General features: G+C 34.7%; 1 protein-coding gene across 1 annotated transcript in view; it reads left to right on the top strand.

Annotated features, from left to right (window-relative positions):
* Positions 1–13,614, top strand: part of ARSB (arylsulfatase B) — a gene marked incomplete at both ends in the record, with an annotated part of 63,062 nt that extends 49,448 nt beyond the window's left edge. Inside the window, 2 exons of the mRNA XM_079548152.1 lie at positions 12,727–12,855; positions 13,349–13,614. Of these exons, the coding sequence (XP_079404278.1) occupies positions 12,727–12,855; positions 13,349–13,614 (395 nt within the window). The remainder of the gene's footprint in view (positions 1–12,726; positions 12,856–13,348) is intronic.
* Positions 13,615–14,514: the final 900 nt, after the last annotated feature.

Raw genomic sequence — 14,514 nt, 5'->3', positions numbered from 1 at the left:
TACAGCATTATATATTGTATCTATACATATACCAAAATGATTAATCTTCATTAAGAAATAGACATTCCAGGCTTCTTCAGGCCCAATTTATTACTTATAATGTGCAGGTGAAAGATAATTCCTAAGACTTTGCTGGTCAGAAATGACTTCTTCTCCAAATTTATTACTGATGATCTAGCTTCCTTAGAACTATGAAAAGAAAAGAAAAGAAAAACAATCTCTGGTAATTGAGTTAGTTATTCAGCAACAGAAGTGTACAACAGGTGTAGGTATGCATGGATGTATATACTCTTTGGGCTTTGAGTTGGAGAAATGTATTACCAAATCTCTACTAGGCTAAGACCCAGAAATCATTCTTGGAGAATCAGGAGATGAAGAAGCAACCAATATCTTCAGATGACTAGGCTTACATTGTGACAGCTGGAATGGGAAAGTGATCCAGAATGGGGAAAAGATGCACTGCTTCTCTGAATTTCCATCTCTCTGCAAAATTAAACAGTCCATATGCTGACCATCTGGAATCTGTCATCTTTTCATTACAAGTAAATCATACATTCAAATGACTTCGTGTGTTTGCATAAAGCAGGAATTGCCAACACGTGACCCTGAAACTGTGCATGGTGTTCAACAACTTTGCTTGGTGCTTTCATGCTGATCTGATAGTTTTGGGTAGAACTAACCTTATTTACTGATAGGAGGCCATACTTCCAGCCAACTCACTGCTATTCAGATCAGATATGAGTAGTGTTTTCTCTTTGTCTGCTGTTCATATGCAGTTTCTGTGGTGTAGCTCTTTTGGAGCTGTAGCTTGGGAAGTTTGGCCTTTGGTTGTACATTGCCTTGGCTCTTAACTTTTCTTCATCTGAATGTAAACCATCCATCACTGTAGTATTCTACGCTAAGCATGTGGCTATTGCACTTTTGGTGAGTCTCGAAACTACTTATTCCATGTTTCCTTTGAGATGCAGGTGAACACTTCTAGAATTCAGAATTGGTAGAAATGCCAATATCTCGGCTGGGATTCAGGAATTTGTTACTGCTGCTTTTTTATCCTTCATTATATCCAATCCCTACTTGAACATAGCATTATTTTTTTATATTTTTGTTGCTCTTGACATATATGTTACATATTTCTGAGCTGGAAATCTGAAATTTTAATTGTATGTTTTTTAAGATACAATCTTAATCTGTTGTAAAAATGGAGGTGAAGAGTACTTTGAAACAAGAACAAGAATATTTTAATATGCTTACTATTGTTGAAATTAATTTTAGAAGTGTATACAGCTTACAACTAAGGAGTCTGAGCTTGGTATTCTCATATAGATCTTTTATTATAATTAATTAAATAAATAAATAAAATTAAAAATTGCCATGAGAAAACTGAAATTAGAAGAGTTAACAGGTTAGTTTGAAACTTTTTTCACAAATTCAACTAAGTGGACTAAGGCAGGCAACTTCACTGTGTGAGTTTGTCTGTGGCACAAACGTATGCCTCATGAGCATGACATTACGGGTTTACAGTGTCTGAGGCCTAGGATATTACTCAAATGTTTTTATTTTAATAGTGTAACAGAAAGACTCAGAGTTTTGTAGGAAACTCATTATTGCTATAAAACAGCAAAAGGTCACCAAATGTCTTTCCTTAGTGAAGTAGCAAAAGCCATTATTTTTTTAGTAATTCATTGTCACAGTGTAGGTTGGAGGAGCTCTTGACATTTGCAGTTTCCTTATTGAGGAGAAATAATTGATCCATATATCACAGTTCAAAAAAACAGTAATCTGTTAAAAGTATATGTTGCAAAGGCCTTGTTAGCCCACAGGCCCATCTGAATTTCAAGATGACCATAGCAGACTTGTTATCCCTTTTTACACATTCTCATCTTTCTCATGGACTCTCACAAGTAGCCTGTTAATTAAGGCATCTTGCCTACAAACATGTCCATAATGTTGTAATAGACTTGGAAATGACCATGAAGATTTTGCTCTGCTCACAAATTTATGGTGTCTGTTTCTTTTCATGAAGAGGGAAAATACTACTTAAGTAAGTAGTATTATTCAAAGTTATCTTTGCAGCTGTTAAACTTTTAAGTTTTGATTCCTCTGAGATTTATTTTTAGGTGCTTCATAAGACATCAGGAGTTATGCACTCTGACCTACTCACCATAGGCTTGTTAATATACAAAAACAATGCATATGCAAAAGCAGTCTAATCACAAACAAGATGCTCCTATATATACTTTCATTAAAATAGTCTATATAATTTGCTTGGGCAAATTATTCTTCAATAAATTCAGACCTGTACTTCTGCATTTAATTTTTGCCATAGTTATTTTTTTGGTTTTTATTTTTCCCTGTAGATTTTTTTTTCTCAAAAAGACTGAACTTATATTGGCATAAAAAATTACAAGTATAATAGATCAAGTGTTGATCAGGACTTTAATATATATGTATTTATTGTGGATGGTGATGACTGTGGTATCACAGTGAGTATCCATAATGTTTTTTTTTCTGTTTCCTCCATTTTCCCTTTCTTATTTCTTCATCTCTTCAGAAAATTCCTGTCATAGAGAGTTTTATATTCAGTAAATTCAGAGAAAATAAATAGTTAAGTTTCTTAAAATCATATATCTTATGAAAGAACAGTTTTTATTTGTGTTAATGTTAATTTATTTATTAATAAATTAATAAATGTTAATTTATTTATTAACATTTATGGCATTAACTCTTATTCCTTAGTTAGGTCCCAAAATTTGCAGTATTTTAAAAATTAGTCTAAAAACATTCTTCTCAAAAGCTGAATTCTAACCAGGAGGCTTTAAAAGTTCCCTGCATTTTGTGGAAGATACTTCAGACACTAAAATTTGCTAAAGAGATCAACCAAGACCTTTGCAGAGAATCAAACTGGTGAGATCTGCACTTATAGCCAGGGTTGATCGTATCCCACTTGACCATCCAGTGTGCACTGGATCCCAGGGCTGAATCAGTAGTAGGAGCAACATGTGTTCTCTTCATCCCAAGACAGCAATGTGCATTTTGTCAGAGGAAGTTAGAGGATTTCTTAAAATTCTGCCTGCTGTTTGCTTTTGCTTGCATTTTACTGTGAAAACTAAGCAACATCAACTTCAGAGAATCCAGTCTAGGAAGAAGTAATTTTTGTCACTAAGTTTTCATCTGATATTTTTAGTACAATGCTTTAAATTTTTCAATGTATTGCCACCTAGAAAGCTCCTAATGCATCTGTGGGAAACACATCACAAAGTTTTCTGTTTGGGGACAAATAGGAGTTGAAATAGCTGCAAATGTTCTTCGTACCCAAACAAATGAGAATTGTTCCTGTAATTCAAATATTTTTTAAAATTCTGTGTACTGTAGAGGGACTTGCATGTCCTTCATCAACCGCTATCACTTAATACAAGGCTCTGATATTCTCGTACTGCTTTGCAGTGCAAGGTAGGCCAGCAGAAGGTGAGTCCTTCTCCTGAGAAACGTTTCTTCCAGACCTTGTTGCACATCTGCAGAATGGTAAAATGCATTGTATTTAAAACAGATTTTGCCTAGATAATCCTTACCTATTTTTATGCAAAACTTTCATGCTTCTGTAATGTGAAAAGAGGAGAGAATTAACCTCTTCCCCTCCAATTCCTTTTATAAATACATAAAGAACACCTGTGCGTTTGCATACTGTTGATATATATATATATATATATATAGTATATATATGTATAAGAATATGTAAGTTCTAAATGTGTCTGTCAACTGGAAAAATATCAACTATGCCTTTCTTATTTAAGTTTTTAAATTTCTCAATAATGTTTTATTTGAAAACTTAATTACTCTTTTCTTGCAGGTGAGTGGTTAATTCATCTAATTAGTTTAAATAATTATTGAAATTACTACATTAGAAACAGCCAGGTTTTTCAGACAGTTGGAAGGAAATTGATTTACTACTTATTGATAGAAGTGAAATATGTAGTACTCTTGCTTCTCTCAGTACCATGACCATGGTCTATTGTGTATATTAGATAATTAGATAAAAGCTTGACTCACATTTGGCGTATTATCTCCTGAAATTTAGGAGCAGAAAAAATGTAATGCAACTTGTGCTTGGATTAAGCACCAACTTGTTTAAGCAAGTTGGTGCTTAATCCAAAAGTATAAAATGAATTCAAATAGAATGGAAATCCCAGCTTATATTTTTGAATCAGTCCATGGATTTGCACTTCTTCTGTTATGTGTGCGGCTGTACAGTGTGAAGAGTACAGCTTTCCAATTGCCAAAAAGACCTTCACTACATACTGATGATGTTCTTATGCTCCCATAAGAAGACTTCTTGTCGCCTTCTGTCTGTTTTTCCTAGATCTGGCTACTTCCTTACCGGAAAGTGCTGAAAGAGGTCTTGATTTTATTTCCAGTTACCATTCTGTTTTTATGACGTCAGATAGAGTTTCTGTTTCTGCATTGGATTGATCTGTAGAATAATTTGTTTAAGCAGCAAACCAAGTTGCCTGCAAATCAAGACCATGCTATTCTCAGAGAATATTTTGGATCTGTAAGTGCTAGAAAAACATGTTGATCATTAAGTTGAAATTTAGGAGACAGTAAAAAGTTAAGAATCTGATTCACATGGTGTATGCACTGAATTTGCATAAATTCATATATAAATTCAAAGCTTTATATATGAATTTGTTATGAGTGAAATCAAAATTACTCAAACCCATCTGAATACCCCATTACTGCCTTAAATGCTTACTTTCTCTTTTGTCAAACTAAGTATTTGCATGTATTATATGATGTATGAAACTTCTACATGTTTTCTCTTTCACATCTTGAAATTTCATGCAGTCTGTTGGGGAGTAACTCATGCTGAGAGGAAGGTCACAAGGTTCAAAACCTTTTTTTATTAACCAGAAATATTTGGGGCTGGATCTTGGGTCCCTAAAAACCCCAATGTTGGACTGGATTTTTTGGAAGTGAGAGACAGTCTCTCATTCTGTCAGGTGCATCCCCAAGTGAATTTAACCCTTTGCTTCCAGATTCCCTTTATTAAAATTAGATATTAAATTGACCTGAGTCTTCTCTTTATTTACAGTTTACTGAAAAAATAAACTAGTTCATCGTTAAATGGACATAGTTTTCTCATTGCCCTAGTGGACAAAGATAATGTATATAGCCTGTACTTGTGTGAAGCTTTCAGTGTGAGCTAAGAATTTTCTCCCTTAGGGAGGAAGCTATTGGACAGTTGGAAAAATATTATCCAATAAAAGTCCTAAGATGTGATCATGGGAAGCAGTTCTGACCACAAAGAAGAATTATAATATGTGGCTTCCTGAGTTGTACTGCAGTGAAGTTACAGTTCATTTCTCCACTTTTTATTTCTCTTACTGATGGCACACTCCTATAAATAGTGAATTGTTTGGGTGCCTGCTAACTGAAGACTGATTTTCTTCTGTTGTTTTGGGTGAAGTGCTCTCTATTTAAAGGGCATCATGTAAGTAAATGTTTCAAATCCTGATAAAAGATTAAAATGATTTACATTAGAAAAGAAGGTGTGAAGTGCAAAACTTTGAATTTATTTTGATGGAGAGAGCAGAGAATGGTACTATAGCTGTTTACATAGCAATATATAGGGGCTATTGAATACAATACAGATTTATTGCATCATTAAAACAGTATGTTGATTTTAAACATAGTAGTGAACATACTGGAAAATATCCTCTCTCTGTTTGAGTTTCACATATAAGTGGTTTTTGGTCTGTGAGTCTCAGACTTCTGTCTGGGGATCTCCTCTGTGGTTTTTACAGGCTACTAATCAGATCACAAAAGGCAAGAAGGCATATGCATTGCCTTACTGTGAAAATAGTATGAGTTATTGTTTGTTGGTTTTAAATTTTAGTGGTAATAGCCTGTGTGTTTTTCCCCAGTATTTTGCATAACTGTTAAGCATATTTCTACTCAGTAATGCACAGACATGTTCACTTCTCTCTAGCAGAAACATTTTTACCAAATAAACTGTTTTTTTTTTTAGTCACTCGGTATTTTAGAGTATAATCTTAACATAATACTAGAAAGGAAAAAGATATGTTGAAATTTGGTGTTGCAAGATAAGAGTACTTTTTGAAATCTCATTTTCCTGGAGTGACTGACTTCAGTCACTTCACAAACTGTATGGACAGGATTGTACTGTTTTAAATGCAGTATCTATTTTAGTCATATGCGGAAGTACCGCTGTTCCCAAAAGCTGAGAAAGGGCAATACTGCTAGTGCTAGTTTCTTCAGTACAGTAGTTTCTCCTCTTCTGGCTGTATGATGAGGCTATGTTATATGTGTGATCCTTGCTCTAAAGGCATAATTGGTAGAATCTTACTGTGTGTGTCACAGTTACAGGTCAGTATGTATCTCTCCAGGTTGCACTGGCAGAAATACATCTGATATGACTTTAGGGAACGTGCTTTAGCAGGAGGGTTGGACTTGATGATCCCCAGAGGTCCCTTCAACCCCTGTAATTCTGTGATTCTGTGATCTTTGTGGGTCCTTTTCAAATTGGGATCCTGAGTTTAATTCTATGTCTACAATCATGAGCAGAACCATCCAGCGTGTGTAATCCTCCTGAAAGAGATACACAAGACTCTCTTGCAGTGCTGTCCTAATTACAAATGTTGCTTGTTTGTACTTACAAACAAAATGAAATCTCTTTTATTGTGCAACAACAGAGGACTAAAAGGTCGGAGAGGTGCTGTAGCCATTCTGGTAGCAATAAGCTGAAATACAACTAAGGGAAGTGATACAAAATCATGGAAATATTCCCCGAAGATTTTGGTGACTGAAAAAAAAAAAAAAAAAGTAATTGCATTTGAGGGTGTAAACAAGATTGTTAAGAGAATGTAGTCTAGTCTAGTTGGGACATGGATGTTACTGGAAACAGGAAAGTATTACTCAGGCAAATAATTTTATAATTTTGTAGCTCACCCATGTTTCAGAATGTTTGAGTTTTTCTTATTGTGGGTGTGTTCTGTGTAGTATTGCCATTTGGTGTTGTAAATGACATCTAGTCAGTTGTTGAAGAGGTTGGGTCCAGGTCCAGACTGAATATTGCACTGAATATACTGACAGACAAAACTATTCAGCCTATGTGTTACCTTGGTATATCCTTTGTCAATTAGGAATTTGGTTAACATGACTGCATTTGGCTCAGCATCACACAAGATAGAAAAAAACCTTATTTTGCACATGCAGGGGATGGAAGGGTCTTGTCCTTGGAGTTCTTTAGAAAATTTTATGTGAATTTAGGATTGCTGTTTCACACATGCATCACTTAATCTGTGTTAATAACATTTAAGTCTTGAAATGGAATAAACAAATTAATGGTAGAAGGAGTTGCACAGCCAAAAAATGTTCTACTGAAATAAGTTTTGAGAACTACAGATAAATTTTTTTAGTTACTAACATTATATAACTGTTTATATAATATTGTAATAACATATAATAATACTAATATTATATAACATACATGACTGGAAGCATTATACACTGTAAACTGTGAAGGTTTCTGTAGATGCAAATTCTCAACTTTATAGATACCCATGTAGTATAATGCACGCAAACACTTGTGTGACAAGAAATGTTGATGATTTTTCTATGATCATATATTTCCTGCTTGTGGTTGAATTTCTTACTGTATACAAAAATTTGATAGAATGCTGTTATTTCTCTGTTTTTCAATTCCTTGGCACAATATAGGTAACTGCTTTAGTTTTTGCTTTACTGATGAATAATTGAATATATGAGTTTCTTTTGCTTCTGTTATCCGTAAAGGGCCCTGATTGTATGTAGCTGCTTATAGATGAAAGCTTCTTTTACTGTGTAGTATATTGAAAAATTGTAGGGACGTGTGCTCTGCAGTCTGGCACTCGTGTAGGTTGTTTAAATTACATCTTTCAGCAGAGTTCTGTTTCCCAAGTAATTAAGAAGTTAACATTTATCTGTCTGTATCCAATACCCTGTATTTCCTCCTTACATTCTAGTATCATAGACCATAGCGTACAGAAATGCCGCATAGAATATTATTTAGACCTCCAAATTTTGTGGTTGGTCTCTTGCTAAATGGTATGTTAGAATTCTCTGCTCTTTGGTCTTTTACCAACCAAGGGAACTTCTTATTCTCCACATGGGTAATTTTCATCGTCTTAATCACAGATTGAAGACAGAATATTCTATTTTTATATGTACTATTTCTATCTCTGCATTTTAGAATTCTACCAGTTGAGTTAATATCCTTGCAAGAGGGAAAAAGGAGAGCTATGGGAATGCTTATTGAATTTCTACAAGTATCATACCTCTGTATATGTATACAATATAACTCCATCTATATATTCACTTTTTAAAATTTCAGATGGAAATTTACAAACTATCTTATTCCTTTTTATGACTAATAAATAGAGAGGACATTCTAAATTAATTTACTCTTCTATATATTTATTAAATGTAGTGAAATGTTTTCAACTAATACACATACTAGACAAAGTTAAAGAAGTAGAAAGTTCAGACTTCATTGTTTTTTTCTTGCAAATTAATGTGGTACCAGTGTTGACTATTGTGAAATCTTTTTTTTTTTTTTTTTTTTTTTTTTAAACAGATTATATCAATTGAGTATCTGAAATATTTCCATTGTAAAGTAGAAATAAAAAGACTGAAATGTTGTGGGTTTAGAGCAAAGTTGCTGACTGGCCTGAATTTTCCAACGTAGCTGTCAAGTACTGTGTTGCAGTGGCATTTTCTTATTATTGCTTTCTTGACATGGCTTACATTGGACACTTTTTTTTTAAACTTTTAATAATTTTTTTTTTTTTTAGTGGCTATTCTTGACTGAATATTAAGTGTTCAATGAAATGCCAGTGATATCAACTAAACTTATCAGGAGCATCATGAGACTTAGAAAATATACAAATTTATAGACTCTGTAGAGAGCTTCTGATAAGACACTTGAAGTTGTAAAAGTTAGTAAAACTGAATCAATCATTCGTTTTTAAATGCGAGTGTGTAGGAAAGAGTGTATGAGAGCAAGTACATGAATATATTTCTACTGCATATCCTCACAACCTGCAGCAAGCGAATGGAGCTCCTGATTTTTACATTGTGTTTTGGTCTTTAATAATCCTTGATAGACTGATCTGCAGTTTTTGAACATTTTTTTATCCCTCAACACAAGTAAATTTTTGGCATCCATAACATCCCTTGGAAAGGAGTTCCAGTGTTGAGTTGTGTTTGTGATGAGGAAGTACATCCTATTGTTCATTTTGAATAAGCTGCCTCATAATTTGTTTGGTGCCCTATGTTATGAGAGAACAGTATTCCTTCCTTACTCAATCTGTGATTACTACCTTGTGTCATATTTCTGTGCTGTTTCTCTTTGGGGATGAAAGCCCTATTTTTGTAGTCATTCATATAGTTATTCCATCATAGGTTTAGTCTGGCACAGAACCATGATTTTAGGTCATGAACTGCTTTTGTGGACAGTGGGGATTGGCCACCTCAATTCATTTTAGAATCTGACTTGAAATCAGTTTTCAGGCTGTTGAGACTAAGTATGGTTTTGAAATATGACATGAACTCCAAAGTCACTTATCCAAGGGCAGCATTTTCTGAAGTAGTTGTTGTTGTTTTTTTTTTCTTCAGAGATATAAATGCTACTTGAGTTTTGAATACTTTTTTTGGTTACCTATGACTTCAAACAGAATAATATAACAGTTAGATCAATTTGTGGTAATATTAAATGTTTAAAAATGAACAGAATACCACTGCTTTCTTAAATAATAAAAGTTTTTATCATTTCTATCAGTGCCCTTAAATATAGCAGGTGGTATAAAGTCACAAATTGGGCTTCAGGAAAGAGAGGCTTAAGCTTGTAAATAAGAAAAATGATAGTGAAAGCTGTAGGATTTGTTTTAAGTGAAAGCTAAGCTTTAGTATTCCATTAGCTATTGATACAGTGGTGAGCAAATGGCAAAAAATAAAATGTTTAGCCTCTGCACAAGAAAAGCATCATATGTTAGATATATAAGCCTGTGAAGGAAGTGGGCATGTAAGGGTAGACTCGGATCCATAAAAAGCATCTGCCCTCTGTATGCTGAATTAGTCCATGGGCCTGTAGCTACTGCCAAGTCGACCATGCTAAAAGAAAGAAGAAAAGAAAAAAAATCAGACATCAAAACCAATCTAGAGCAAGCGCAGAGAATAGCTTCTTGGATGCTTAAGGAACAAATGGTTTATCTTTCAAACAAATCAAAAAGAATGTGACTTATTTAGTCTATTGACTTAGAAAAGGAGTGTCTGTAAAATTTATATGGCAGCAAAAGACTGCCTAATTTTGCATTTCAGCTGCAGTTGCAAAAGCTGGAGAATGAGGGCAGAGCTGGAAATTTAACAGCTGGGATGAGAAATTCAGTCAAATGCAACAGGGGGGGAACGTTCTTGCTTAAGGTGAAAATCATGTGGTGGAAACACTACTGATATCAAGCAGTGTTTTCTAAGTACTTTATCTGGTGCTTATATAATGTAATAAACTGGCAGTTTTATAAATATTCTGTGTAGAGCTCATTCAAACCATCACCAGTCTGTTCTCTGTTGCCAGTATATCTGACAGAAGTTGACTATTATTGCCTATGAAGTAATTTGCTTAGTTGAATAATAGACTGCACATCTCTTTGGCACAAGATAAGCGTATAAAAATGGGAGTGTCAATGTGACTGACAGGGTTCTATTTATAATAGCTCAACATGAATGCATTTATCTTTTCCTCATCAGTAAATTTTGCTCAAAGATAATACTACATCAAACAAATTCAACTCTGAGCTGTGGTAAAAGCATTTCTTAGTTCAGGATTAGTTTGGTTTCGTCACCTATATTTTTGCAAGGTATATTTAAAATGCTGCAATCTTTCATACTGTTTATTTGAAATATTTTAAATCATTTATATTGTGCACTGCTGTTGCTTCATGCACTGTAACAGTCAGAAGCATATTCTGGATGCTAAACCTTTAGATGAGAAATGTAGACTTTAATAATCTTTCTGTTAGACCATGTACTTTTGAGATGTAATGTTTAAAAAACATAGCTGTGTTTTTTGATCTGCTAGATGTCCTTTGTTGCACTCTTTAAATAAGTGAAAGGCGAAGATGAGTTTTCCCATTAGCAAATGGGTATGACAGAATAATATGTAGTGTAATGATGTGGAAAAGCAGCCAATATAAATCGTCAGACTGTTTTTGTCTGATAGGGGCATCACATGACTGCATTAGATTTATGTTCCAGAAGAGATTCTTTAGGTTATTTTTACAATTTTTTCTATTGCTTATATAGTATTTTTTTTTTTTGAAAGGAGGCATGGTGCTTTTTTGTTTCCATCAACTTCAGTATTTCATGATGTAAGCTAAGCTCAGCCCTCCTTAATCTGTGTGTGCAAATTCTAAACATGTTTTATGGCCTTATTTATCCAGGAACATTATACAAATCTGATGTAAACAGAGAATTTGGGTACTTACAAGAAATGTTTATTAAGAGAAAACTAAGTAATGGTATGATGCCCAGTAGTAAAACAGAAACATAGCAGGACCTTCACAAAAATAAAAAAAGAGAAATTATTATATCCAGTCATTTCCTTTTCAAATGTTTTTAGAATCCTCTAGCATTACTTCTGATTGGATTGCACATGGCCACTACACCCCTCATAAATTGCTCTTTTTATTACAGAGACAGAAATCTGTCGAGTCCTTTGAATTCCCCAAATTGGTTGAAAGTATCTCTTGAAAAATGCTAGAAATCCAAAATCGTTTCCGTCCTCTCCTCATGTCTTGTTTCTATTCCAATTACAGTCTTGCTGTATAATAGTTCTTTTGTAAGCAGGTATCGGCTGGTAGAATTGTTGTAAAATTCTTAGATTTTTTGTAAACATGGCTTTCTTGTGAAAGCCGATATGCAAGATGGCTGAAGATTTGGGTCCGCCTGGAGTGTCTGAATCTCTCCTTGTTCCAGTATGGAACTTGTCTCCTTATCCTTAGTGTATACGTGTACATTTTTTGTTCTGAGCTACATGTAAAGAACATATAAATATGCATCTTGAGAGGGAATGAGTGCATAGATAAAATTTGAAAGTTTGCTGCAGTTCTGGATTATGGGGTCATGTCATAAGCTAATTTTTCTACCAAAGACTCCATGAAGACATGCTTCACAGACGCTCAGTGTTCAGCCAAAGATGTTGACAGATGTACATCTGTCTGAATGTAGCCAGTCATTCCACAGAGTCTGCTCTCTTGTGTGTGGATACAGGTTGAGATCTAGCTTGCTTTCTGGAATGATCCAACAGAATTAGCAGTAATAGCACTTATCCTGGAGTCTTCTAAGTCCTATGAACAAATTTAGCATCTACAACTCTTAGAGTAAGCGTTCATATAAGATAAACATATGATATCTATGTATGAGATGAGTCCTGTTGTCTGGACTCAGAAGTTACTTTCTCTATAGAAATCAAAGCACTTTCTGGACTGCAGTTTAAGTTCCAAGAGTTAAATATCTCCAGTGAATTTTTAGCATGGATCTTTGTACGTACATATGACAAATTCTGTATTCAATATGTAGAAATAAATGAATCATACTGCTTTGCTTTCCATTAGAATTCTAAACATGACTTCATTTATATGCTATGTACATAACTTAATTTACTATTTCATTAAGGTTTTGGCATTGACAACAGGACATCTTTACCACAGATCAATTCTTTTCCGTTGGGTAGTACACTTTTCAATATCTCCATGCATGCAGCAATCCGTCATGGAAAATGGAAGTTACTAACTGGATACCCAGGTAACAAGTAACTCATTCTTGTACCTAGTGTTGTATCTACCCCCCATCCCAAACAGTTTTTTTCTGTTTAATATATTACCATTTCTTTTACTTATTCTGCTAGCTTTTCAGGATTTTGGTCAGATGCACAAATCTAGAAGGGGCATTCTAAAATCCAGTCATACTCTTTCGTTTTGCAAGTAAGTTTTATGCATTTGACCTCCTCAGGTCTGGAAAAACTATCAACAAGAAAGTCCATGAAATTGTTTGATTTGAAATTCAGCAACATGCAAGTTTTTGAATCTCAATGGTGCAGGGCTTTTTTTGTACAAATAGAACTTATATATAAGTAGCTTGGAATAGAGAGGTTCTGGTGCTGGGCTAGCAGTGCAGCTACAGTCACCGGCCAGTGACTTATCAAGGGGACCTGGAGATTTCCTCATTTACAGTATAACTCTGCCTCTCCACTGCTGCTCTGTATCTGAGAATTAACTATCTGTTCCTGTTTCTGTAGGCTGCGGTCATTGGTTTCCTCCACCATCTTTGTTCACTGAGTCACAGATTCAGTCATATGATCCACCAACGAAGAGACTTTGGCTGTTTGATATTGTTCGTGACCCTGAAGAGAAATATGAGTTGTCTGAAAAACATCCTCATGTGGTGAAAAAGCTGCTCTCACGTCTTCAGTACTATTATAAACGTTCAGTGCCTGTGTTCTATCCTGATGAGGATCCCCAGTGCGATCCAGCAGCAACTGGGGTCTGGGGCCCTTGGGCGTAGTGCACGGCACTGTATCCTGTAAAACATACCTGCAGTCATGTTTGATTTGTGGACTTCAAAATCCTAGTCACATCTGTCTTACCTTGTTACACTGTTGCTAAGTGTGAACTCATTCTCTTAAAGAATGAGAACTCTTAAAATATGATCAGAATCCTTTTTCAGTCCTTCCCACTCTCTCCTTCCCAGTTATTGTTTGTGAAATATTGATAAAAATATAAATCTGTTGTTCGAGTATTCTTTTTTAACATTATGCCCTTAAAGCAGAAAGTAAAATGTTGCTTCCTTCTCTGGAAGGGATTACTTTTGTTAAAAAGCTGCAGGGAGTCATGGCAGCAGAAATTTTCAGAATTCTCCTGTGGAATAAACAGATTTTTTTGTTTCGTGTTTACGCAGGAGACAAATTTTATTGAAAGCTGTTCAAAATAAATAAATAAAAAATACATCAGTTGAGATTACAATCTTTGCCTTTACATGCATACACATCTATCTAGAAAAGACTAAAGGAAGAATTCTGAGAGTAAGGAAAAAACCTTCAAACTCTTTTATAATACAAAAGCAAAATCATGAATTCCTGTCCACTGTTAACACTGAGAGTAGTGTTCAGCTAGAAGGCAGAGCTGGCAGGCAGAAAGGCCTTGACAGGCTGAAGGAAATGCTGAACCAAAAAAGTTAGAAAGTATAACACTTGAGGTGGAATAACCCCATGCCGGTTTGCTTGTCTCTGAGTTGACAGAAGGCATTTTTATGGAAATGAACCTGGGTGTTCTACTGGACAATAAACTGAAAAGGAGTTGCCACATTCTTGGTCAAGAAGACCAATCAGTTGTTTGTCTATATGGGCATGAACGTACCCAGCACATGAAGAGAAGTGTTTATTCTTCTCTGCTCAGCAGAGTATTT

Source organism: Tetrao urogallus (genome assembly GCF_951394365.1).
Source record: "Tetrao urogallus genome assembly, chromosome: Z".
Taxonomy (NCBI): domain Eukaryota; kingdom Metazoa; phylum Chordata; class Aves; order Galliformes; family Phasianidae; genus Tetrao; species Tetrao urogallus.
The sequence above is the reverse complement of the archived record's forward strand: the minus strand, read 5'-3'. Positions and strand labels throughout refer to the sequence as shown.